The sequence below is a fragment of the Xenopus tropicalis genome, chromosome 6, assembly GCF_000004195.4.
Source record: "Xenopus tropicalis strain Nigerian chromosome 6, UCB_Xtro_10.0, whole genome shotgun sequence".
NCBI classification, from domain to species: Eukaryota; Metazoa; Chordata; class Amphibia; order Anura; family Pipidae; genus Xenopus; species Xenopus tropicalis.
The window spans coordinates 79,228,515-79,252,469 of NC_030682.2; the positions used below are offsets into that span (position 1 = coordinate 79,228,515).

Consider the following 23,955-nt stretch of genomic DNA (forward strand, 5'->3'; position numbering starts at 1 on the left):
TTACTGTTCCTTTAAAGCTTTCTCTATATCGGTTTCCCAGATAAAATATTCCGGCTAAGACCCTTTAGGTGACGTGTTGCTGTGGTGCTTATAGACCAGCTTTATATATAAAAAATCCTATATGTATCCTAAAAGTAATTTCTGTTCAAATTGCCTTACAGCCAATTTCATTAAACACATCAACACTAATGATTATAATCTGCAATTCACTTCTGAAATACATCACGCCAGCATTAATTTTCTGGATATCACATTAAGCACATTCAACCAATCTGTCACCAGCACTATCTTTCGAAAAAGATTGCTCGGCCAACACACTTTTAGATGCCACATCATGTCACCCGAGACACTCTATTCTCAATATTCCATATAGTCAATTTTTGCGTATCAGACGTGTCTGTTCTGAAGAATCTGAATTCATGTCTAAGTCTACTGATCTCTACTATAGATTACTTGACAGAGGATATCCAAGGAAGAATATCATAAAAGCTTTTGAGAGGGCTGCTTCCATAGATAGGTCCAGCCTTTTCGATAGATATCAAACTTGTAATTCAAAAGTATCTAAACATAAGAAAAATGTGCATAATAAGGACAATGAATCCTTGACCTGTATTCTAACTTACAGCCCACAACAAAACATGATAGAAAAAATTATTGATAATAATTTAACTATCTTAAAAACAGATCCCATTTTGAGGCAAATACTCAATAATGGACACAGATTTGTCACCCGGAAAACTGAAACCTTGAGCAACTTATTGTCACCCAGTTTAATCCACACTAATGAAACTACCAATACATGGTTATCAACAAAAGGGTGTTTCAAATGTGGAACTAGACAATGCATTACCTGTAACTACATACAAAAAACGAATTCCTTTACTTCATCCACAACCTCGAAGAAATATCAGATAAAACACTTTATTAATTGTAACACCAAAAATGTTATATATCTCCTCACTTGTACCAAATGCATGAAGCAATATGTTGGCCAAACTGGCAGAAAACTAAAAGACAGGATAAGAGAACATGTGTTGAATATCACCAACACTAATAGCCATACAACTGTTGCAAAACATTTTCATGAGTGTTCTAATAGATCCCTATCATTCCTACAGGTTATAGGGATAGACAGAGTGATTCCCAACCCTAGAGGGGGCAATATTTCTTCAATTCTAATTAGAAAGGAAACAAAATGGATTTTCTTTTTAAAAACTCGACAACCATACGGCCTAAACTTTGACTATGATGTCACTTGCTATGTTTGAATAGGTCTAGCCTTTTGTACCTATACTGTTATCTTAATCTAATGTATATAGTACTTAATGTATCCTTATGTGAATTAGTGACTTTTTATTCACTATCCCTAACAACAAGACCCGTTGGTCTGATTGGTTAATTGTAAAACCCTTTCTATTGGTCAATTTGCCTTTAAATAATGTGTATTGTGCATAATGTATTCAGCCTATGATTAAGTACCTCAGGGTAAGAAAGGCTTCTTGTTTTTACATATGGATCTAATAAAATTTATACTTTTTTAATGTAAACTACTTCTGCGGCTGCCTTTCTCTACGTTTTGAAAAGATCCGGAGTGCCTGCCTTTTTCTATTTTTGATTTTCCCATGATGGCTCCCTATGCTGAAAGGTCTGGGGCATGAGCACCTGGACCCACCGTAACTGTGGGTAAGAGATATCTACACATCTTACCATGTGTGATCATCCCTTTATTTGTTTTTGATTTGTGCCTTACAGCCAAGCAGTAACTACATAGTCAGTTTACTGTCTGCTAAAGTGATTTTACTGTTCCTGTCTGTCCTTGACGGTGCCATACAAATTGATTTTCTTGAATTTATAAACACAGAACTGCTGCACAGGGACATATAATCAGAATATATGTTCATTATCATACAGCTAAGGTGACATGTTGATTTGGCTGCACAGCTTGATGCTGATTAGCTGTAGCTTCCAGTACTACCATTTAGCTGCTATTGGTACTTGTTTCACTTTGAATTCTTTTGGAACAACAGGGAACTGATAGATATTCATAAGATACTATTTATCTGTTAGAAGACATATTCATTTTACTGGTCACGGTTGTAAATAACATGATATGGCTATAGAAATTAGAATAAATAGCATCATTATATTAATCCTTAAATGTAATTGTAGGGTTACGAAGAAGAAGGGCTGCTGTCTGCTGTTGCTCCTGATGGCAAAGTTCTGGAGATTATTTTGAACAATCTATAGTATCTTTTTTTTCTCATGTTTTTAATTTCTTTTAGGTTTAATTTTTTAATATATAAGCATACATTCAACTTTCTTTAAAGGACAAGGAAAGGTTAATATAAATTAAAAGTAAATCTAAAGGCATTCTTTTTAAGTACTTACTGCATATCTAAATTCCCAGATCCCTGCTTGCTTCTCTGAGATATGGTGCTGGCAGCCTACAGCAGTGTGAAGACTACATTGACATCACTGAAATCTCTCTGTCCTTCCTGTAGGCTGCCAGCGGCAGCCTTCCTATTCTCTGAGCATGTGTGTAACTTGATCCTGTCTCCTGTTCTGAGCTACACATGCCCACCAGCCAATCAGAAGCGGATCTGCCAGAGGGGAGGGGGGGAGGGAATGAAACACATGTGCAGTATGAAGCAAGGAGGGAAGGGAGAATACCTTTTTAGAGATGGCTGCCTGTTCTAGAAAATGTGAAGTAATTGTGACTGAGTAAATATTTGCTTAGGTGAGCCAAAAGTGTGGCGTTTTTACTAAACAATAGGAGGAATATTGGGCACTGTGCTTTTTAAATTTTGACTTGCATTCTCCTTTAATAAAAAAAAAACTTGAAAATTCACAAATTCATTTTTTAATTAGTGATCATGCTATTAAAACCGTTTTTTAACCACCATTAGTTTAAATTACATATGCCTGAAGTTTTAAAATACAGGTTTTTCTGGTAGTTTTTATCTTTATATGAATCAAATTGTTTGTACATTGATTAATGGATGTTTATATAATTGGACTGACTAATGAATTTCTATAGATACTGCTAATTTATCTTAATATTTACAATCCCATCATCTTATTAATTAATGTGTAAATTTATATGGAAATGAATTAATGTTACTATATGCTCCCTTTTTGATTTTGGATTTTTTGATACACTTATTTTATGATATATTGTAATAAAGACTAATTGATTAATTTTTACACATATGAGTGTTCTATGAGCGCTAACTCTGTAGTTATTTAGACTCTGAACTGAACAATTACCAAAGGGCAGGATACTATGAATACACAATAGGTGGGACATCATTTTTTCCTCCCCATTTTCTTATACAGTATATAATATTATTTTCTAATTAATTCTGACCTCTGGTTTGTATTAGACCCTGAATCTAGCCCAGAAGCTCTCAACATAAGCAGCCAGTTTGGAGGGAACCTTTGACTTATTTACTTAAAATGCATTAGGCTTACCTGGAGCCCTTTAAAATATTGTACAACATATTTGTGATTGTTGCATATGGCGGTTCTTAGTGAGACATACTGCATTCCCCCATGCATGATAAAACAACCCCTCACACAATATTATTCTTAGCTGACAACTAAAAGGGCTTTTAAACTGGGGAATTGTAATGAAAGGTGCAAAGTTTCCTACTGGTCTAATCACCTATAGAAACCAATAAGAAGGTAGCATTTTAAAAGCAAACATATTATTGGTTGTGATAGGTTAGTGCACTGTGGCCAGCTTAGCGCCTTTTATTAAATAGCACAGTCTGAATACTCAGTACTAAGGTCCTGTATGTTCTTTGCACATCAACGTGGCTTTCCTTCCCAACATTCAGGTGTGTCAGTGAGTTCTGCATTCTTCTCTTTATGCAATTGCTTTTGCACATTAACTTTTTGCCAAGGCATTATAAAATATTAAAGGAATTCCCTTTGTTATTATTGCCAGTTTATCTCAACTATGAAATATCTGTCTCATTATTGAGAGGCTGCTTTTCATTAGACGTATAGCACCAGGATACCGCTTCATGTCAGGGTCTGCCAGTAGTTGCTTCAGATTCATCAGGTCTTACATTTCCTTTCATTTGCTCACAGAACTGCCATTTAAAAAAGGCTTCAATAGAATCTTGTTTTGGATCATCATAGTGTTAAAGATTTACCAGTTCAGAGCTTCATAAAAAGTAATACAATGGGTGTATTTGTATGACAAACTGAAATGTAAAATTTCCTGAAAACCTTTCATGAGAACCTTGTCTTTGCATTTCAGTGATCTGTTTGTACATTACAGACCATTATCATAAAGCGGAACAAGCTCTGGTTTACTGCCCAGGGCTTCCATACTGAGTAGCTCTCCTATATAATTCAATTCTTCCAATTAAGCATATGCTGAAACAGCACAGCAGCATTTCAATAATGGCATTAGATTGAGCCATTCTTTTCAGAAGAAACAGAATACACTACCGTTTGTAGAGGAGATGACTAGAATGCCCTGTGGCAAAACTTGGTTGTCCAGTAGATACTGGTTTCCAGTTGAAAATAATTAGCTGTGCATAAAGATAAAATGAAGATTTGGGGATGATGGCAGTTTATTAATTTCAGTTTCACCATTTTCTAATCCTTTACAAGTAGTATTATGTATTAAGCAGAGGGCAGCACAGTGGCACTATGATTAGTGTTGCTGCCTTGCTGTCAGGGCATTAGCTGTAAGGAATGTGTCTATTTTCCCTCTGCTTATGATGGTTTCTCCAAAAATGTACAAGCGGATTATTTGGCTCTTGATAAACTGCCTGTAGCAAATGTAATAGGGACCTTAGAATATGTCGGTGCAATATATTTCAGAAAGACTAACAATTCTTAGTAGACTGACTCTTGACAATTTTAATACTAAATACAATGGCAAGCGAAGCATTTCTTAGGTAAGGAAATAATTTCCTGTAAGAAAAAGTAAGATTTTTTTCATTTCATTCCATTTTAAGAAACATTTTCATGAAAATAAATTTGCAACCAAAAATGTCCTTTTTCTTTCTTTTTATAAATTGTTTTTAAAGAATAAGTACATCTTTAAAAATTATGTAAATTTGCTCAAGGTGCTTTTCTAAGCACTTTTGCAATTTACATTCCTTTTTCCAGTTTCAGAGCTATTTAGGTTTTTATTAATTGCCAATAAAATTAATTTTTAAACAACAGTGCCACTTGCTGATCTGTTTTGGCAACTGTAGAGTTAAAGAGATATACCTTTAGAAAAAAAACTGAGAAGTATTCTGATGTTGCTTTGCTTAGGAAGGAGTTGGAAAATGGCATCAAAGGCTTCTGATCTTTGATCTCCTTCCTGAGCAGAAATGATAGTTAATAAAAGCACCCTTAGCAATTTTACATTATTTTTTTAAGGTTTACTTATCCTTTAGGGCCCTGGCACACGGGGAAATTAGTCGCCTGCGACAAAACTCCCTGTTCGCGGGCGACTAATCTCCCCGAGTTGCCATGACCCGCCATCCCACCGGTGAACATGTAAGTCGCCGGCGGGATGGCACACGCGGCAGCGCGAATTCTGGAAATCGCGCCGGCGACTTACATGTTCGCCCGCGAACAGGGAGTTTTGTTGCGGGTGACTAATTTCCCCGTGTGCCAGAGCCCTTAAGGTATTTAAGTGAAGAGACTAACCTTGCTGGAAGGTGATGATTTTGTTTGCCTGATACAGATTCACACCCATTAACTCCAATGCATTTGATGCAAGAAAAAGCTGTAACTAAAAAAAAATAGCCATTGATTTCAATGCATTTGACATGAGAAAAAAATGTGACTTAAAAAACACCCCCTGACTCCAACGCATTTAAAATATTCTGCTATTTCCATTTTTCCTCAGTTTTGCAAGTTTTTTCAGAGGAGTGATATGGGGCTTTTTCACTCATAACTACTTAGGATATTAAATTAACAACACTGTCATTGTGCAATTTCCTTAGACACCAGCAGAACTGGGGAGGAACTAAACTTTTAAGCTGGTGTATTTGAACTTTTGTGATATTGTTCCATAATTTCTGATTTTTTTGGCACTCACATATAGAATTTTGTTCACTAATAAAAATGTCATTCTATATTTTTTCTTGAAAAACAAGAGAGGTTATGTGCAAGTTAAGGATTTTTCTTGCTTTTTAAACATACAACAATAAACCACACATGGTTCTATATATTTTTGTGTTCGGTAAAAGATAGGGGAACAACTGTCTGTGATTGTGTAGGCCTGGCCTAGTACAGTAAGCTTTAGTAGAACTGGACTGGGGATTCTGAAGATAGATGAGTGAAGGAAAATGATTCATCAGTCTCATGAACCTGGTCTGGTGTAGTTTTCTGCTAACAGAAACACCAGCCTGGTGTATCAGGAAAATGGTTGTAATCACTAGGGGTGCCTAACATTTGGCACCCCCAAGTGATTATAACTTTCCTTCTCCTTTAACCACCTGTCAACTGTCAGAGCTGATTGTGCCACCCAGTGTAGGAGTATGTATTGCCTTGTGTAGAACAGCAGGGTACAGAATAGAGCTCTCATGGCAGCAGTTGGAGTAAAATCATCTACCATACCCAGTAAGTAATGAGTTTTTTTTAGAGGAGGTATCTCAAAGAGTGAGTTCTATTCTGGTGGTGGAGAACGGTATTGCGGTTTCAGTGGCGTAACTATCTATACATCTGTCCCAGCCCCCCTAGCAACAAGGGGACCCAGTCTGCTGTACTGTATTCCCCCCCCCTTCCCGGCCTGCAGGTGACAGAGTTTCAGTACTGTTTCAGTACTGTTAGCCATGCCCTATATGGTGTCTGTATAAACAGGTGTTTCCCTTGGATATCTGCTAATTTGCAAAATGTATGAATATACAGGTATGGGATCCCTTATCTGGAAACCCATTACCCAGAAAGCTCCGAATTATGGAAAGCCCGTCTCCCATAGACTCCATTTTAATTAAATAATAGAGAATTTTAACACTGATTTCCTTTTTCTCTGTAGTAATAAAACAGCACCTTGTAATTGATCCCAACTAAGATATAAATAATCCTTATTGGATGCAAAACAATCCTATTGGGTTTAATTAAGGTTTTATTGATTTTTTAGTAGACTTAAAGTATGGTGATCCAAATTAATAAAAGACCCCTTATCCGGAATACCCTTGGTCCCAAACATTCTGGATAACGGGTCCTATACCTGTATTTCAGTGATTCTATTTAACTGGCTATTGTAGTTTGGAAGGGGAAGTTAGGGTATGATGGATCTGGGTTGTGAAAAAGTACACTTAGGGGGCACATTTACTAACCCACGAACGGACTGAATGCATCCGATTGCGTTTTTTTCGTAATGATCGGTAATTTTGCGATTTTTTCGGCGTCTTTACGATTTTTGCGTAAAAACGCGAGTTTTTCAGCGTCTTTATGATTTTTGCGTAAAAACGCGAGTTTTCGGCGTCTTTACGAAAGTTGCGCAAAGTAGCGATTTTTTCGTAGCGTTAAAACTTGCGCGAAGCGTCGCGCCTTTTAAGTTTTAACGCTACGAAAAAAAAACTCCTTGAGCTTTTTTTTCTGTAATTGTAATTATGTGTGCAATGCTGGCTAATTATTTATGGAATAATGGCTAAATTAATAGCTGCAGCAAAGCTTGTAAATCAGTACAAATGCAATGAAGACTGATAGTCTTCACTGAAAAAAAGCTGTGTTTATCCTTTGAATATACTTTGTGCCTATTAATAAGTCAGGTGCTTTACAAATGAAAACTTAACATATTTACACAAAATGAACGGCGTTAGAAACACTTGCAGTGGGCTAGAACTGGCTTGGGATGCGGACAACACTGGGCAAATGGTATATAAAAACATGGGGCAACTAAACACCTTAATATAAAAACATATTTCTTGCAGCTGTCATTAAATGGTGAATTTTTCTTAATAGTCGCATAGAGACATAACATTAAAGGAGAAGGAAAAGTAAAAACTAAGTAAGCTTTATCAGAAAGGTCTATGTAAAGACAGCCATAAGCACACACAGAAAAGCTGCACGGAGTCCTCTATCAAAAGAAACACAGGATTTCTTGTCTCTTTTTTTGTAAACATGAGACTTCATCTCTCTTTTAGAAAAATCCTTTGTTCCCGGTGGAACATTCACTCCCCTAACCCTTAGGAATGTGTAATCTGAGCTACCAGCCTCTAGATCTATAGCAGGAAGCTATTAAGATCAAGCCAAAATTGCAGCTGCAATCTTAAACAGAGAAAGCTTCTAGGGCTCTTTACTCAGGTATGATAAAGCTTTCTGCAGAACAAATATAGTGTTCTAGCTTGCACTAATGTGGCAAATCTATTTGCAGTAAAATGCCAAAATGACTTTCCTTCTCCTTTAAAGGTATTGGTTCCGAAACTCAGGGACACCAAACTTTGAATGGGGCCCAGGCTTAAAGAGATACTGACACCAGAAATAAACCTTTTTTTACTTCTATCATAACATTGTCCTTGCATGACCTTCATTTTTGCCATAAAAGTATTTGCCCAATACTTTTATATTACCTGTCTGATCCCCCATGTTCCCCTATAAGGGGGCTGCCATATTTGTCCAGCAGGAGGCCGTTAGCATTAGAAGCTATAACTGACAGGCTGAGAAGTGACACTCAGGTTGGCAAAACAGGCAGGTTTAAGAACTTTAAGGAACAATTATTTACAAAAGCAAATCTCTCAGCAAAAATCAATCAACATGACCTATAGGCAACTTTTTATGTACATTCATATTTTGAGGAGTCGTTATTTAGTGTCAGTATCACTTTAATGTCAGTTATTGTAGGGTGACTACTTACTTGCTGTCCGGGATCGTGCTAGAACTTTAACATGCTATTTTCACCAAAATCAAGCAATTTAGCTATATTGCTATATTTGCTCTATTGCTGCGCTAAATCACAGAGGTCAATATACCCTTCCACTCAGTATCTCTTCCCATTCAAAAACTAAAAAAAACATTCTGCTCATAGGGGCAAGCTTTACTAATCCACGAACGGACTGAAAGCGTCTGAATGTGTTTTTTCGTAATGATCTGTATTTTTGCAACTTTTTCGTATATTTTCCCCGACTTTTTCGTCGTCGTCGCGAAAAAATTGGATTGGTTTTTCCGCCGTTTACTATTGAAAAAATCGCGACGGCGACGACAAAAGTCACGCAAAAAACGATAAAGTCGCGGCAGTGAAAAATACGAAAAATCGCGGCACTGACGAAAAAGTTGCAAAATTTTCATTTCCAATACGATTTTTTCCCTTTCGGGATTGGGATTCGTGGATTAGTAAATCTGCCCCCTAGTGTCATGGTTTTTTAGTATAGTTTTAATATAATGCTACACTGTTTGCCTTGCAAAAAACTGGTACCATTTAAAATTATAGTTAAGTTTTTGTATTTTACATATATTTTTTAAGTTTTAATAACAGTGTGCGCAGAGCTATTTCATTCTATAATGGATGATCCAGTGCTTGCAGAAATTCTTTAAGTCAGCTACTGCTATGCAATGCTTGTCTCCAAATCTTATATGATACTTATATGATCCTGCTTGGTGCTACTTTCATACCGACCACTGGGCTGTGCAAAGGTGCATTTTAGAATGCCAAAACATAGCACAAATTGCTTTGACACAGCAATGCAGAAAACATGACATCCATTGTGGAGTTCTGTCGCCCGCAGGGAGTGTGATTTCCCACTTGCAACAAACGGCCCACGTGTGAACAGGAAACATGTACAGTTTTGGCCATTTCTCTTCTAAAATATCAGAATGCGCTCTTAATCTAAAGCAGGGCAATGGTAGGAAACATCAGTTCAGCAGCTGAACCTTCTTGGAGAAGTGGAAGAAAAAGCTGGTATCTGGTTACCTATCCGTTCTTCTGTTGATAGGCTGCTGGCCGGGGGATTGACAAAACATGAGCTTGCAGTCCAGCAAGAAAAACGCTGAGCTGTGTAAATAAGATTCCCATAATGCATCGCTCTGGCACCGAGACTAAGACCAGCTCCTGAGTAAGCGCAGGGACAGGAAACTGAAACACGCCATACTAGCAAGCTCATACCTGTGTTTGCGCAGTGCACAGTTAGAGTAGGGTAGAGTAGGTCGTGCTCGCGTCTAGGGGGAGGGAGAAGATTTGCGCATGCGTGGTTACTTACGCGGCGCCATGTTGAACTAATTTAAATATCCAACATGATGGCCCGCAATAGTTGCTAAACAGCGTTTCGGAAAATCGGAGAGTGCTCAGAAAATAGTGGCTATAAAAGGTAAAAAAAATTAGCGATTAGCTACAGGGAGATAAGGCCTATGCATTTATGGGGTTGCATTTTTAACCCTTCCCTTTAAAATGTAAAGAATCTATTTGATCTAAAATATGTGTTTCAGAACTGGATTCTGCTTGTGGAGCCCTATTCTGTTCTGTTTCACTCCATTTGCAAACTGTAAAATTTTGCACTTTTGAAGAAAAAAACCCATGGAAAAAGGTCATGTGGTTAAAAAAAAAAAACAGTTGTGCTTTAGGTGTGAAAAAATGCATTTTAAAATATTTTTCCATTTCGTGTAATTATCAGAGAAACAAAACTGCAAAAATCAGCAGGAGTTTTTTTCTTGGCTACAGTGTGACTTTTATACTGTGCAACTTTTTTTTTTGCAGCCAGTGAAGCGTATGGGCGTTTTTTCACAGCGCAACCTGGTGAAAAATTCTGCTCATTACTACGGAGCACTATTAACTTTTAAAAGAAAAGTTTCTCCATGACAGTACTCTTTCAAAATAAAGATAACAAATGCACAAAAAACTCACTGAGCAGGAAACCATGTTATAGGACCCTTTAAAGACGCACAACATCCCTATTAAATTTTAAAAGAAAGTCTATCTAATATGTGTTTCAAGAATGTTTCAGAACATATGTGCCTATATCAAATTCTCTGGCACAAAGGTTAAAACTCTCACAACATTTTATTACAAAAACAAAGGTAATTGGATAAGACTGCTTCCCATTAATAGTAATAATTGAATAGGGTACACGTAATCAACTGTTACCTGTATCAAGGGATGTCTGTGTTTTCAGGTAAAGACCGTGCATATGTGACATTCCCTTGGCGAATAGTACTCTGTGGGAAGTGCCTGAAGTTTGGTCTTATCAACTTTTTCACAGAAGGACATTTAAAACAAAAGAAAATTACTTTCTTGGTGTAAATGACTGAAAATAGGGTTTAATACCTTTCAAAATATTCAGAAACAAAGAAAAATAGAGAATTACAATATACCTTTGTTAATGTTTCAAAATTAAATTTTTTATCAGCTTGAAATTTAAGTACGATTGATGTTAATATTCCCAGCTCTCATCATATACAAATGTCAAACCATCTTCCGCTGTGCAGGGCTAGATATTCTGTAGAATGTCTAATAAAAGGCTAAATAATGTAATGATATTTCTACCTCTAATATGATAGGTTTAGCCATTATATGTTATTGAATGCATTAAAGTATCTTACTCCATGTTCTGTTTATTTTAGAATCTCAAACAATTTAACTATTTAAAAATATCTTTGTAATAAACGACACTGATGGTGAAATGTTACAACTGATTCCTACACTATCATTATATCGTATTCACCTTTAACATCCCGATTTTCACTGCATCCTTATAGCAACTACTGGGTCTAATGGCTGGGCTGAAAAATACTTCTGATTGATAATCTTTTATTCAGTCCAACCATATCAGCAATAAAAGCCATTAGGCCAAGTCATGAAGTTGTAGCAGCTGTCATGTTTTAAAGCACATGAAAGTGTGTATCAGTTCAACCACATAATCATTCTCAGGATCATCGCAACATCAAAATCTGACTTGTGGCCTGTAGTGCATCTGCTTTGTTGCATTATTACTGATTCCAGTTTTCAGCATCCATTTGGACTTCATCCTTTGCACATACTGCATATCACGCTCACGCTGAACAACAGAACCTTTGGAATGGAAACAATTTGTAATGAATAACCTTAAAGATATACTTTGACTACAATGGAAAAGAGAAATACATTACATCAGTGGTGCCCTATTTCCAATAATATGATTATTTTCATGATAAGAAACCTTGAGTGCAAGTGGTTCCGTGCTTCTGATGGAGCCAACTGTGCTCTTTTGACACAATCCTGAAAATAGGTTAGGATTTTAAGGCAATCAGAACAAGCAAGAGCCAACACTACCTGTAAATCCTTAACACATTTCAAATTTTAATTTTAACCCAGTAAATGTGACCACAGTATGTGTACAAAGCATTACATGTAAGGGCTCGCTATTTATTGCCCAGGTGCAGGAGAACAGAGCACAGATGTGTCAAGGACAAGCAGCCTGCCATGTGCTTTGACAAGCCTATAGAGTTACGGGAGCTGCCCTTTAATGATGGGCAACCTACAAGGCCACATTAACTTCAAGTTGAAAACTGTGTTAAATAAGGGGTATTGGATACTTTTTATAACTTTCAAACAGAAGACAGCTCACATTTAATAGAGGAAGACAGAAGTAATCTCTGCTAATTAGGCAGCTGTGCAAAATACTGATACAATCATTTTATCAAAGGGTTATTTTAAGTTTGAGTTTAAAGATTTGTGTAGAAAAAAAATAACAATTGGTAATTGAACAACTGCAGGCAGGAAAAGAGTGCTTTATAATGTCAAACCATCTTCCGCTGTGCAGGGCTAGATATTCTGTAGAATGTCTAATAAAAGGCTAAATAATGTAATGAACAATTGGTAATTGAACAACTGCAGGCAGGAAAAGAGTGCTTTATGTTCAAACTATGTGCATTTAACAATTTATTTTAACAAATGTTATTTCAATAAATGAACAAATCTTATAGTAACCGACACTATAATTTTAGTTTGCTAGGCAGAAGCAGCTGCCTTTTGGAATCACATCAACTAGTCTATTATCGCATCTGGTTTTACAGAATGTGAACCAAAATGTTTATGTTGTGTACCACAGACTGTAAATTCCATGTTATCGCTGTCGGGGACCTGGCTGCCAGCACTGCAGATTTTAAATTTCTAGGGAATTCAAGTTTCTAGGTTCCAGGCATTCTATTGCAGACTGCAAACTTCAAATGGTTAGGGCTATTCTAAAGTTCAAGTATATCCCATGCCATTTTAGCAAACAGTTTTCTTTAAATCAGACTTCATTGATAAGGGTATGAAAGCATTTATTTTAATGATCAACCAGAGCCAATTCTATAAAAGACAACAATACATTCGCTAGGAAAAGGAGACTTACCAGTTCCACCTGTCCATCCTAGAGCCTTGTATTGTTGCAATAAACGCCCCACAGCTTTTTGGTTTTTATAAACCACCACTTCCCTGGTTATTCCAAATTTCTGCTTGTAATATCTCATCAGTGAACGATGCCCTATTCGAGAACCTGAATATGGACATGTAAGAGAGGCAGAATTTAAAACAGGAGATCAACCACAAGATTAGCCTAAACATTTAGTGCAAAGACACATGGGGCGATTGGTTGTGGCGACTACTCTCGGCAGTTTAACCTCCATAGACAAACATACAAGTCACCGCGACTAATTGCGCCCTGATTTACGGCACAGCAATTAGTCGCCAGAACTTTTTAAAAAGTTGCTGTGACTAGTTGCCCCATGTGTCGTTGCCCTTAAAGTTTCTTGTTACATTCCAGAGTTGCTATGTACACCCTTTGTCTGCTTAGGTCTAGTTTTGCTGTTACTGTTTACAGTTGCTATGTATCTATCCCATGCATTTTTTAAATCCCTTACCAAGTGAGCCCACAACAAAGTGGTATATTATCTACCTACCACCTTTTTTATGCACAGCACAAATTATGGGACAGATTAAAAAAAAAATCAGTGGCCTGGGAGAACACATATGGCAGAATTTTTAGCAATAGTTGCTGAGTTTGCTATGCTGTGCCACTGGAAACACAATTCCAATTTAGTAAAACAGCAGTAGTTTTAATGTTTTTATATTCATCATGACAGGACTGTCGAAATCATCACAAGTGCCATACTTTTAAATTTAAGTGCACATTTTGTTTAAAAATACCAGGGCTATGCAGCCAACTAATAAGCATGACCATAACCCATTTTTAACCAGTAGGTTCACATTCTATGTGCCTTGCCTGAGGGCAGAATCAACTCCATAGTGTCTTCATCATATTCTAGATTTTTATCAGATTCTTCTCTTTCAGTCATCTCTATATCTTCCCCTTCTTTATGGTCAGGATAGCTGGACCTGTTAAAAAAAAAAATTAAAATATAAAACAGGATATTTCATTTATGTATTTTTGAGACTCCTGCAGTTAACACCAAACCATGCTTTAACAAGATTCTATATGGGCTTTACGAGCAATCAATCACACAGAGGCTGCCTGTGCATCAATTATCCTTGATTTTTCCTTGATCCAAGAATACTACTATTTTTATCTGCTAATGAACAAAATAACTTAATTTATGTTGTGATCTGACTAACCCTAATATGATTCCTTGTGATGTAAAAAGGACTTTCCACTTTTGCCTTTCTTACCTAAAATCATAGAAATCAGCAAATTCAAGGGCTGCGTCTCCATCAGTGAAGAGTTTACAGTGGCTCTTGTCATTCATGTGAGCTTGAACAGATTCTGTGCTGTAAAACGACTTCCCCTTCTCGTTACACCAGAGGCAAATCTTCCCCACACCAACCTTCTCACCTGCAACAGTACCATTCAGCTGCAATTACAGACCACTTACAAAACATACATGTATTTTGCTTTTCTGACCACAAAAATGAAAAAAAAAAAAAATTTTTTAAAAGAACTGAAGACACTGGCATTTATTTTTGTATTAAGAACTGCAGAAATATCAATTGGTGATAAAATTTACTTTACGTAAGGTAAGCCTCAGCTATCATATAGCTGTGTAAACAGTAACCTAAAATGCTCAGTAACTGGCCAGGATGTATAATTCTAAAGGTTGCTGAATTTATTTTCTTGTAAAAGTATTTAGAGCACACACAGGCATGACTATGTTCTTGAAAATGCACACTGGCTAACTTCTGAACAGCAACAATGATTTTTCGGTGCTGCATACGTCAGAAACTGCTAAAGTAATAAAACTAGTTCGGATTTTTTTTTTTTATTTGTGAGCCAATTTAAAAAAACAAGTGGATCTGGCTGTTATATATTAGGTGCTATTAGAATACCCCCTTTTTGACATGAGCTCATTTAGATTTTACATGACTTCAAGAGTGAAACCCTGATACTGTGGAGCAATTTACCAACATTCGTTAGACACACAATATAATAAGTCACCACTGTCATGTTGTAGAAGTAAGGCTCAACATGTAAAGGGTTAAGTTTTCAATTTAGAAAGTCTGGTTGGAATCCACATTTGAGGGAAACCCTTCCCAGTAGGGGGTAATTCACAAATACCCCCTAAAGACACAACCAGGGACTGTGGAAGGTGACAACTTCTTTAAGCTCATCAGACAATGCAGAACCAGCTAGTTGGGACATGAAGCTGGGGGGGCCTTTGGTTTCTTTGATCTGCTGATCAAAGCAAGGCAAAGAGTGGACCTAGAACTGCAGGGGGGAACAGCATACAGAAAAATATGGATTATAGAAAGGGATCCATATCTTCTTTGCTTTAGGGTTCACATCCTCATAAATCATATGTGGTTTATGAGGAGGCCCCATGCTTCCCAAGGATACCAAACAGGGACGGCTTATACCCACCAGTTGGGGGGGTAGTTTCTGGGGGACTGGGACATGAGACACCCCTCATGTTTGGTATCATTTTGATCACCCACATATGGGTTAAAACAATCCCCTACTTTCATAATAATATTGGTTACTGGCAAGTACCAACAATATATGACAAGAACCTGGCATGAGAAGTGAGGTCCCAATATGTTGGGGGATGGGCTCAGGATTTTCAAACTCTTGCCTCAGGAGGACACAACAGATAACTCGGTACCGTAGATAGGGTTTTCTCTGTGTTTTTATTCCCTTTTATTTTATTTACTGTTTTGTATGTAGATGTCTCTTTTTGTAGATGTCTCTTTTTTTAAAATGCACTGTTTATCTTTGTAATATTAAATATAAAATTTAATAAGTTTTGTTCTTTGGCTCTATAACGATCTCCACGTACCTTGTATGACTGCTCAGGCCTAACTATATTAACTGCTTGACTGTATGTGTATTAAATAGAGTGCAAGTTTTGTGTAAATACTAATTCACTAGTGAGCTGCTAGCACGGGGGTGTGTTTGACTGTAATTTTAACCCTGTGGCTGCTAGTGTGCTTGTGGAATTAGTTTAAAGTTAACCCTAACTACAGTAAGAAAGCTGGTGTGATATATTTGTGTATTAGGTTTCTATCGCCTGTTAATGATAGATGGTGGCAGCGAATAGTTATTTGGGGCGGTGGGGTATTTGGGGGTGCTTGATGTTAGTCTAACCTGTGTGAAAGGTGACTGAGTGTAATCCCTTGGTTCCCCGTCCCGGTGTCAGGCGCGTCGGGAAGTGGCGTGTTCCTAACACCCACCTATATCTTGTTACATTGTGAAGTGATGAATTTTGTGACTTGAACTCCCTCTGCTTTGCAGACAACCTATGCACCACCCACTATAAAAAGCAAAGGGACTTTAAGTTCTTGATATCATCACTTCACAATGGAAACACTTAGGGGCGGGGTTGCATTACTGTGTAAGCTTAAGGGCCTGGGCACTAACGTGTGTGCCCAGGCCCCTTGGGCTCCTGAAACATGGGGCCTGTGGATAAAGGCAGGCTGAAAATCAGCCCCTACGCTTTAAAAAGCTGGTGGTGTTGTCCAACTTTCTAGATGTAAAGGGGCATACTTTGTCAGACTAAATTAGTGGGGGTGTCTGCAATGGAGCTAAGCCCCCAACAAGCAACCCAATATTTGTTTGCCTTTACATAAATAAAAGGAATTCCTGTGTATACTGGTAGGAGGGCAAATTTTTATGGAGGCCTATTTCTCCCCATTCTTATCATGCTGGTGCCCTCAAACCTGCCTGTTATCTGGGCAATCTTTCCCCAGATATCATTCAAGCAGGACCGTTGGTGTGCCCCATACATGTGCAGATAAGCTTACAACCCGGTCTGAAGGGGCCAAATCAGCATCTTTAATCTTCCTGTGCATGGCCACCCTAACTATTTTTTTTCCTACTCTTCTGATCTCTATTTTCTCTTTTCCTTGCTTTAAAGCTATTATCTATTCTCTCCACTTCCGCTTTTGACCTTTATGCTCTTCCTTGTCACATTTTTTACTCTTTAGCATTGATTATCTCCAATTTTCCTCTGCTCAGCCCACCTTTATAATCATTTACCCGTTCACCTTACTTTTACTGCTTACTTTTTATACTAAGCAGTATTGTACTGGGTAAGTTGGTAACAATTAAGCTTGTCAATGTTGTTAATAGGAAAGAATGAAAACAGAGGTTACACAGCCAGTATTTTTACTGGCTCCATTTTGTACCTTATACATACTCTTCTAAATGCAACCATACATAGACAGATCAGGTACACTCTCCAACCCATCAGGTTACAAGGGCCAAAGATTACAAGGGGCCACTGATGGTATTTCTATTGCTTTTTTCTATTGTTCTGATAAAAACATGGGGGATCAGCACATATTTAAAACCTGGCACTTACAATACTGACTGATATTCATAGACCATGGATATTGATTAGGATCTTAGGCTACCATACAAATAAACATACAAAGGTATATAACAGAATATGGCTACCTCTACTCTTTCACCTTCTGCTATCTTCTTCTATTCTGCTTAGCCCTGTCATTTCATTTTGTTGTCCCAAAATCTGAATTCCTAATATGAATTTTACAGAACCAGGATACACTGTCATCCTGCTATACTCCCCTGAAAATGACTGAGAAATTCCTATTGAGTGGCCACATGATGAGCACAATTGTGGGTATCAGGTAAGTATACCATCAATGGGGGGTGCCTAACATATTGCATAAAAAGAAAAACATATCAATTTGTAGCAAATAAATGCAAAGGTCAACACTTTTGTAGTTTTCATGCATTTATTTATTTGCTACATATTAATGTTTTTCATGACAAATAAAAAACCCAAAAAATCATCAGTAGGCCCAACATAATAAGACACTATTACTTACCCAAGTACCTAATAAGACCATGAAGATCCTGGAGATATTCTATATCAGGAATAAAGAAGCTATGGACTTTGGTCATGTGTGCTACATTTTTCACCAGCGAGCGGGAATGGTGTGAGCAGAATAAGCAATCTGTGACAGGAATTGTTCCTACAGGCAATTCACTCTCATTTGCAGTGATGGCCTCTCCCTCTGCTCCATCCATGTGCTCTATTTCCTCATCACTATCCACTTCATCCTCTTCTGCTGAATCCATGTCCTCCCAGGCTTCTATCAAAGGAGAAAGAATGGTAAAAACTATGTAAGCTTTATCAGAAAGGTCTATGTAAATACAGCCATAAGCACTCACAGAAATGCTGCACTGACTTCTCTGTGAAAAGATTTCTTGTGTCTGTAAATCATGTGCCAGAGACACGCAGCTCTTTGCTTTCTCCTCTCTCCTGCTCCCCACTCCCCCAAGAATGCTAAGAATTCACTCCCCCCACTTAAGAATGTGGATCTGAGCCAATCAGCAGGAAGCTGACTCATAGTCTAACTAACTGAGCATGTTCACTTGGTCTGGGTGTCTGTGCAGGAGCGAGGCATTATAGGAACTTTCTTTACACAGCTCAGCATTTTTCTTCCTGTTTGGCTTCTGGTCATCTGAACAAGTGAAATATGGGGAGACTTAAGGCACTATTGAGACAACTGAAGGTATGCCTGCAGCTTGAGATTAACTCTTTATTAGCCTTTCCTTCTCCTTTAAATATAAAAAGGAAGGGGGGGGGGAAATAATCCAGAAGCAGACTTGGCAAAAGAACATTCTTTAAAATACCCCTTTTTCAATATGAGTTCAATGAATACAAGGAATAGGGCTTGTACCCTCACTAATAAAAAAGAAAAACCCTATATCGCTTCTACAAAAGTAAGCAAAGGACCCTGTAACCTATGAGGTGTAGAGTAGTGGCCATGGGAAGGCACATAGTGGCTCTGCAGTCTTGTAAAAAATTCTTATTTTAGGGAAATATACAGGTATGGGACCTGTTATCCAGAATGCTTGGGTCCTGGGGTTTTCCAGATAAGGCATCTTTCCGTAAATTGGATCTCCATAACTTAAGTCTGCTAAAATCATTTAAATATTGAATAAACTCAATAGGTTTGTTTTACTTCCAATAAGGATTTATTATATCTTAGTTGGGATCAAGAACAAGGTACTGTTTTATAATTACAAAGAAAAAGGAAATCCTTTTTAAAAATTAGAATTATTTGCTTATAATTATTTGCTTTCTGGATAATGGGTTTCCGGATAAGGGATCCCATACCTGTTCCACAAGCTTTATGTAAATACCAATCAGAAACAAAGTATTTGTATATAGTACACACTTGTTTTAAATCCTAGATCATGTTGCTTATTTTGTCTCCAGAGGGCTGTAAAAAGGAACCCAAAGCAGTCTGCCATACACTTAAATGTAAATCGCCTTGTGCTACTGCCCACTAAAGTTTTGTAAAAGTTTCGAAAGACACAAACCTAACCCATATTGTATTTAGGAAGGTATGTACCGTATATACTCGAGTATAAGCCGATCCGAGTATAAGCCGAGGTACCTAATTTTACCTAAGAAAACTGGAAAAACTTATTGACTCGAGTATAAGCCTAGGGTGACACCAGTAGGGCTGGTGCGAGCGAGCCAGCACACGAAGCACAAGAAGTACAGCAGGATAATCTTGTTACACGATATTGCTTGAGAACTGATAATAGATAACTGGCATAGATCCCCCCATTCTCAGCAGAAAGCATATTGACATTAACCTATTGCTGCTGCCTATATACCCGAGTTTTCACAAAGTCCACACTTAAATAGAGATGCAAGAGTGTATAATAGGCAATAGTTAGACAAGAGTGTAACAAGTTGGCCTGTGGGGAATTCCTCTACAGGAACTTACATGTATATAAGAAAGTTCAGTAGCTAGAGACTTCCTCTTTGGCCTAGGAACGTCAAGCAAAACGACAGATGTCCACAGAGCCAGACCAGGTGGGAGGCAGTACCATGTTAGTTCTAGGAAGTGGGTTAGGAGATTTATGTTATGTCTCTCTAGGGGTGCAAGATAGCCAGGGCATAAGGACAGTTTGTCCCATCGAAGAGGGATTATTTGGGGAAGAGACCCAAGGCAGTTGAGTGCCAGTTAGGGAACTAGAGTGTTTAGGATTAAATTATTGGGAACCTAGTGGAGCTATAGTGACAGCTCAGAGGCTTATGCACTGCATGCTGGTCATGACAGAGATATAGGGGAGCCAGCAACCAGTACTGCAGCATGTTTGCTACAACTTTGAGAAGCTCTCAATAAATTCTGCCTTGGTTCCTCACATTGACTTGCTACATACCTTCTTCTTGCAGTAAAGGCCTTCCTAGTCCCCTTTTACTTATTGAGGATCTACCAGTTATGGGCAGTTCCATTACAAACCGATAAAAAATTTCCATCATGACAGATAAAACCTCTATAAACGGGATCACAGAATTATCTGTTGTAAAGCCAACTTTCCATACATGCCAAGGTGGTCAGGCAGTGTAGCCAAAATCAGCTTCCCAGAACCACCATCCTCCTAACTGTGCGCTCTTCTGCTCTGCTGTGCGCTCTTCTGCTCTGCTGTGCGCGCTTCTGCTCTGCTGTGCGCGCTTCTGCTCTGCTGTGCGCGCTTCTGCTCTGCTGGGCGCCGCAGTCGCTCCAGTGATGTCACGCGCCCCCTTCAGTTACCTATACCTTGTAAGATGAGGCCATGAGTAACTGAAGGGGGCGCGTGACGTCACTGGCGCGACTGCGGCTCCCAGCAGAGCAGAAGCACGCACAGCGGAAGAGCGCACAGCAGAAGAGTGCACAGCAGAGCAGAAGAGCGCACAGTTAGGAGGATGGTGGTTCTGGGAAGCTGACATAGGCAGAGAGCAGGACTGAGGGAACTTTAAGTGCCGGTATGTAAAACTGCGACTTAGTTTGCAGGAGTTTTTGTCCGTGCAGCGTGTGTGCATGTGGGGCTTTAGAGTTGGTTGAGGGTAGGTCGTGTTGGCCGGGGCAGCGGGAATTACCAGCAGGGGGTCAGGAGGGTCTCGAGTATAAGCCGAGGGTTAATTTTTCAGCACATTTTGTGTGCTGAAAAACTCGGCTTATACTCGAGTATATACGGTAATGTGTATTTCATGTACTTGATTTATTACCTTCCTCCTCATTCTCCTCCACTAAATCATGTTCAGTATCCTCTAATGTCAGTCTCTTGGCTTGTTCTTCATACCACTGTTGCCTGGGTGTTTTTTCTGGCCGGGTCTTAGCATGTTCATTTACTTTCCCAGATGCAGTATCTGGCTGCTTTCTTGGAGACACAGAGGGCTGTGCTTTAATAGCTTGCTGAATAGCTGTGTTCATTGCATCTCTATCTACACTCTCTGGACGAAGACCCTTTTCTAGGTTCTTTTCATTCATTATCTCAACTTTTTTTGTAATTGCGTCAGTAGCCTTCTTCTCCAAATCCAAGTGTTTCTTGGACTTCAGGTGATTTTCATAAGCATTAAATGAAGCAAATCTCTTGCTGCAAGCTGTGCAGTAAGTAGCTGTCTCTTTACTTTGTTCCTCTACCACAGCTCTCTGTGCCAGCACCCTCTCCTGGAAATTCTCGGCAGTGACTGGAGGCATGTCAGCAACTTTTCTTTTCAGGTTGTATCTGTGCCAGTCAGTTTTGTAATGGGCCCTCTGAATATCAGGGTCTGCAAAAGCAACCCTACACGATATGCATGTATAAGAAGCCATCTCTTGCAAATGCAGGTTCTTAGCTTGGGTACTAAAAGCTGTAAATTCAAAACACAATATAAATTACACAGGCTGGTAATGAGATCTGTGATATGCAGTGCTGATTAGCTTGTTTACTTTGTAATATAGTAAGTACTATTATTATGAGGACATAACTAGCAATATAAAATAATGCATACATAAGTAGGTAACACTTTTGTGTTAGAATCGTATTTGCCATTGTGACCACTCTCTAGTAAGAAACACAGTAACCTTAGGACGGTACAAGCTGTAACTGAGGGACAAGCAAGAGAGTCCTAAAGGGCTCATGGCACCTCGATAAAACTGATAGTATTGATTTAACTTCTATAAGTGGAAAATATACAGAAAGCTACATTATTTCACAGTCAGTACTACGGATTCCACTGCTACCTTAACTTTTCTTGGCACTCGCATTTATATCTATACCACTGGCTCCCACCGACCATTAGCAATAGTTTGCTGACTTGCGTCAATGTGTTCCTATGGCAGTAGTTTGCACAGAAATATTGGCTGTATTGGCGAATATCAGATTGCCTTAAATAACAACCCACGTTACCCAACAGCGAAGGTCTAAGTTACCCTGCGATATCTTTAGTAAACAACTTGTGCCCAGTCAAGGCAATGCGAGTAATATCACAATAATCGTGTGGCGGTTATATATCTATAAATATATATTAAGGTATTTTAAAAGTACAGATAGATAACTACACTTACTCACGCTGCCCTCCTGTCACGTTTCGCTTACTGTCAATTCCTGTTCCTGTTCCGCTCTCACCATAGAGAAGATCCGGTTACTGACAGACCAGGTATCGCTGTGGGATAACCAACCATCCTCTAGCACTACGGTGTCCACTTTAGGACATAATTAGACAAAATCAGTATGTAGCGCCTAGCATCATCCTGCCTCCGCTGCTTACAGACTGCAGGGGAGGCGGGGAAGCGCAAGTCACTGTAGATTTTCCATGGAAGGTATTAGTGGATCCGATGAATGAACCTTACGGGGAACAGAACGCAGTGACTTGACAGCTTTGTGTTGCGGTGAACTACAGAAAATGTCGGAGGCGGAGGAGGGCAGCCAGAAAGCGTCTGGGGAAAAAGAACAGCTGCCTTTCTGGCGCAGCACTGCTAATACCATGGTGCTCAGTTTCCGAGATATTTTAACATGGCACAGGCCGGTGCGCAGCCTAGTCACCTTCATATGTGCCAACTGCCTCTTCTGGTAGGTCATAGCGCCAGGGAATGGGGGAAGTACCATCACTGTGCCACTGTGCAGTCTTGGTTGCACAGGGTCCCATTGTGCTGTCAGGGATGAGGGGCAAGATTCCATATGGGCATTTTACTCAGCAGAAGAGCGCATAGAGTTGCATTCCTTACATTGCTGGCTAGAAATATTGGACGTTTTGTGTATGAAGTTGAGTTTGCTGGAATCATATGGTACTAGTTGACGCACCAAGTAATGGGAATTTTTTAGGTGTATGGCCTTCTGCACTCCAGCACATTGATGTTCATTTTAAACCTTTTTTCCCCATCCCAAGGCTGTTTGTTATACTGTAAGTTTTACAATGGTACAACAGCTGTGCTGGGAATTACTGTCACTTGCTTGGAGTGTTTCTGGTGTACTTATTGACAAGCGCTGAATTTATGATACCAGTATACACTTTTCTGTTTGTTTTCACAGGAACTTTTTTTTTATAAACACATAAAATAATCCAAACATTTGAATAAACATGGATACAAGTTCTAAGTCTCCAAACAATATACTGTATAAATCAATTTCTGCTTGCCCACAAGCACCACGCACCGAAACGACTTTGGGAAAACCGAAGTGATACGAAGGCCTTTCCACCAGGGATTCCTATTTGTGCTGGCGGAAAGGTATTTCGGAGCAGTTAGTCACCCACAATAGCATAGATTTATCGTAGGCGACGAACATGCTCTGTGGGACATCAGCCTTAGGGTATGTATACATGTTACAGTACAATTTTTAAAACTAAAAATGCAGTTCAGTA

At 38.7% G+C, this 23,955-nt stretch overlaps 2 protein-coding genes across 6 annotated transcripts in view; one reads left to right on the forward strand and one right to left on the reverse strand.

Annotated features, from left to right (window-relative positions):
- Positions 1 to 10,935: 10,935 nt before the first annotated feature.
- znf622 (zinc finger protein 622) lies at positions 10,936 to 22,774 on the reverse strand. Of its 4 annotated transcripts, none has more exons than XM_012964625.3 (7): positions 22,661 to 22,774; positions 21,340 to 21,963; positions 18,155 to 18,421; positions 14,540 to 14,702; positions 14,136 to 14,248; positions 13,266 to 13,409; positions 10,936 to 11,962 (listed from the first exon to the last, which is right to left on the reverse strand). In XM_012964625.3, the coding sequence occupies exons 2-7, from the start codon at positions 21,923 to 21,925 to the stop codon at positions 11,835 to 11,837; spliced, it is 1,401 nt and encodes a 466-aa protein (XP_012820079.2). In that variant the 5' UTR covers positions 21,926 to 21,963; positions 22,661 to 22,774; the 3' UTR covers positions 10,936 to 11,834.
- A 199-nt stretch (positions 22,775 to 22,973) lies between these two features.
- retreg1 (reticulophagy regulator 1) overlaps positions 22,974 to 23,955 on the forward strand; it is a 64,320-nt gene continuing 63,338 nt past the window's right edge. Inside the window, exon 1 of one of the 2 annotated variants that reach the window (XM_012964308.3) lies at positions 22,974 to 23,165. In XM_012964308.3, coding sequence (XP_012819762.2) covers positions 22,999 to 23,165 — 167 coding nt within the window. In that variant the 5' untranslated portion in view covers positions 22,974 to 22,998. Of the gene's footprint in view, positions 23,166 to 23,221; positions 23,904 to 23,955 lie in introns of those variants that run through there. The other variant, XM_031903228.1, reaches the window with a different exon arrangement.

Excerpts from the sequence above, each read along its gene's own strand:
- znf622 (XM_012964625.3), bottom strand. The coding sequence starts at position 21,925 with ATGGCTTCTTATACATGCATATCGTGTAGGGTTGCTTTTGCAGACCCT. Across the intron at positions 14,249-14,539 it reads GCTGATTTCTATGATTTTAG|GTCCAGCTATCCTGACCATA; the intron begins GTAAGAAAGGCA and ends TTTTTTTAACAG. Across the intron at positions 13,410-14,135 it reads GGAGTTGATTCTGCCCTCAG|GTTCTCGAATAGGGCATCGT; the intron begins GCAAGGCACATA and ends GTCCATATTCAG.